Source organism: Zootoca vivipara, chromosome 12, assembly GCF_965207765.1.
Source record: "Zootoca vivipara chromosome 12, rZooViv2.hap1.1, whole genome shotgun sequence".
NCBI classification, from domain to species: domain Eukaryota; kingdom Metazoa; phylum Chordata; class Lepidosauria; order Squamata; family Lacertidae; genus Zootoca; species Zootoca vivipara.
In genome coordinates, this window is record NC_142595.1 from 28,658,924 (window position 1) to 28,662,052 (window position 3,129).

At 38.4% G+C, this 3,129-nt stretch overlaps 1 protein-coding gene across 1 annotated transcript; it reads left to right on the forward strand.

The window, feature by feature from the left end:
- The first annotated feature begins 486 nt into the window (after positions 1 to 486).
- Positions 487 to 1,419, forward strand: LOC118077945 (olfactory receptor 13H1-like). The gene has a single exon (XM_035101666.3). It carries the CDS (start codon positions 487 to 489, stop codon positions 1,417 to 1,419), a length of 933 nt encoding a protein of 310 aa, XP_034957557.2.
- The last annotated feature ends 1,710 nt before the right edge of the window (positions 1,420 to 3,129 follow it).

The following is a 3,129-nucleotide window of genomic DNA, read 5'->3' on the forward strand; positions in this document are numbered from 1 at the left end:
TTTCACAGGAATTTAAATGTAGGACACAAATTTATTAAATCATGTGTAATAGTGAAGTTGCTAAATTAGAGAGATAATTTAAAAGTCTAAGTTTCTGAGTTTTATTTTTGTAATTGATCATGGTGGAAATTATTCTCATTGTTTACTTCATTTTTGCTCATCAATTTCATGTCAAAAGGGATCTTTTAGGCTCACCCCACCCCATGCTCAGTTCAAGAATCTTCAACACAGAAAACGTCAAAGGGTTTCAATTTTTCTAAAGCAAGGCGTGTGCAACACCATTTCCTTACATTTGATAATAGTGGATAAAAAACAAAAAGGAAACTTCAATAGATTTTTGAAACTAATCATTAAGATGTTCTCATAATTATGGTACCATACCTTCCCAAACCTTCTAGCAAAATACCATGCAAATATTACATAATGAGGTCCCTTTATCTTTCTTTCTTTTTTGTATGTCATTGCAGATAATATTTGAATCAGGATATGAGAGAAGAAAATGAGACTGAATTGACTGAGTTTATCCTCATTGGCTATTCTGGTCGGCCAAAGACAAGGATGGGACTCATTGTTTTCCTGACTGTTGTATATGCTATCACTATAGTGGGAAATTTTATTATAATCTTGGTGACCACAACTGATCCTCGGCTTCACAATCCCATGTATTTTTTCCTCAGTAACTTGTCCTTCCTTGACATTTGCTATGGATCTTCTTCAATCCCACAGTCCATTGCAAACCTTCTGGTGGACAGGCCCACCACGTCCTTTGCACTATGCTACTTCCAAATGAGTGGTGGTGCCTACTTAGCAGTGACCGAATGCTTCCTCTTGGCTGTCATGGCTTATGACAGGCTTATAGCCATTTCCAGCCCACTGCATTACATGCTAATCATGAACAAGAGATTGTGCATTCAGTTAGCAGCTGGGACATGGTCAATTGGCTTATTTTTAGGGGTTATTCCCATTTATGCCATACCTGCTCGCTTTTGTGGGAAAAATGTGATTGATTATTTGACATGTGAAGTCAAAGCAGTTATGAAGCTAGTTTGCTCAGATACTTCCATCAGCCAGCTGGTTATGTTCTTCACTGGGAGTGTCACTTTGCTTGGTCCCTTTAGCTTTATCCTTTTCTCGTATTTGCGCATAATTGTGGCAATTATAAGAATCCACTCAGCAGGGGGCAGGATGAAGGCTTTCTCCACATGTGCTTCCCACTTGACTGTAGTATCCATATTCTATGGCACCTTCATGTTCTCATATCTCCGCCCCCAAACTAAGACCACAAAGGATGTTGACAAGATAATTTCTATTTTCTATGGAGTAATGACTCCCATGTTAAACCCATTAATCTACACTCTCAGAAATCAGGAAGTTATAGGGGCCTTGAGAAGGCTTGTGGGAAAGAAAGTGGATTCATGAAAAAGATAGCTTGGTCATAGTGAGGATGAAATTATTTTATGTGCCTCTTGATGTTATTGCTTCTGTTATTATCACAATCTTAACAACTCAGCTACGGAATACATTTGAAACTAGGAAAGCTGATTGTGTTGTGTTAAAAAAAGAAATAAAGACTCATTGAAAATATAACTGACATGCTAAAGATAAATCAATTGTTTTAAAACTAGTTTCTTTCATGTCAAAGCAAGTAATTTCTAACAGTGTCTAAGTCTACCATTTGGGAGTAAATCTAAGGAAGTCATGTACTTGGACTAGCACAATACAAACTAACTTAATAAAAAATGTTATGGGATTAGAATTTCTTCATTAGCATATAAATAGTTGAAATGGTGGTGGTAAGCATGACTGATTGATTGAAGTTACTACAATTTTTAAATGTTGTACAGAAGTTAAATTACAAAATACCAGTCTGTAGGCTTAACCATAACACCCAAATGCATTTGCTTTCCACTTATGCCCCTATTTCCTAGTCCCTTTGTGTTTGGTTGTATCCAATGCTAGTCCAACTCAGAGAAGGCCCACTGAAGTCGATGGACATCATTAACTTAGGCTCATTAATTATAACCAGTAAAAGGGTCATTCAGACACAATACAGTGGAACCTCGGTTTATGAACACCTCGGTTTATGAATTTTCAGTTTATGAACGCCGCAGACCCATCTGCAACGGATTAATTCATTTTCCATTACTTTCAATGGGAAAGTTTGCTTCAGTTTATGAACGCTTCAGTTTATGAACAGACTTCCGGAACCAATTACACCCATGCTTCAGTTTATGAACGCTTCAGTTTAAGTACTCCGTGGACCCGTCTGGAACGGATTAATCCACTTTCCATTACTTTCAATGGGAAAGTTTGCTTCAGTTTATGAACGCTTACTCCGTGGACCATCTGGAACGGATTAATTCACTTTCCATTACTTTCAATGGGAAAGTTCGCTTCAGTTTATGAACACTTCAGTTTATGAACAGACTTCCGGAACCAATTGTGTTCATAAACCGAGGTACCACTGTAGGTAAGACAAAAATGAGCAAATTCAGATACCAATGATTAAAGTTCCATATTCACAAATGGTCCTGCAGTGACCAATTGTAATTGGCACAGGGGATACAATTATTGGAGAAAAGGAGCTAAAATGGCAGTTACTGATTCCAGCTAAGCAGATGGATTTTTTTTGTCCTTTCCTCTCCCTCTGATTGCAACCCAAGGAAAATACCTGCACATAGAAACAGGAGAGGAGGAGCGAAATGGCAGCTGGTCAAAACCAAGCTGTTGGGTGGACCTCTCCTCTCTTTCAGATGCAGCTAGATGGAATGAATGTCAATTGAAACCAAGGAAAGGAGGCAAACAGTTGGTTTCAGCTGAATTAATGGAGTGTGCTTTAATGTCTGCCATCTCCCTCAGATGCAGCCAGCTTGTAAAACAGTGTAGCTGCTGAACAGGGATGGAGAAACCTCTGTTTCTTCTGTTATAATACTGTCAGGTCCTTTCATTCTCCATATGTTCATCTAGTGTAGGGGTAGCCAACAAGGTGGCCTCCAGATGTTGTGGACTACATCTACTATCATTGCTGACCATTGACCATATTGACAGGGGTAAGGAATGGACATATCTGTAGATGTGGTTTTCTCTACTCATTTTTTTCCTATCTTAAGTTCAGGTCTCTGCATTTCT

Coding starts and splice junctions, on each gene's coding strand:
- LOC118077945 (XM_035101666.3), top strand. CDS start 487: ATGAGAGAAGAAAATGAGACTGAATTGACTGAGTTTATCCTCATTGGC.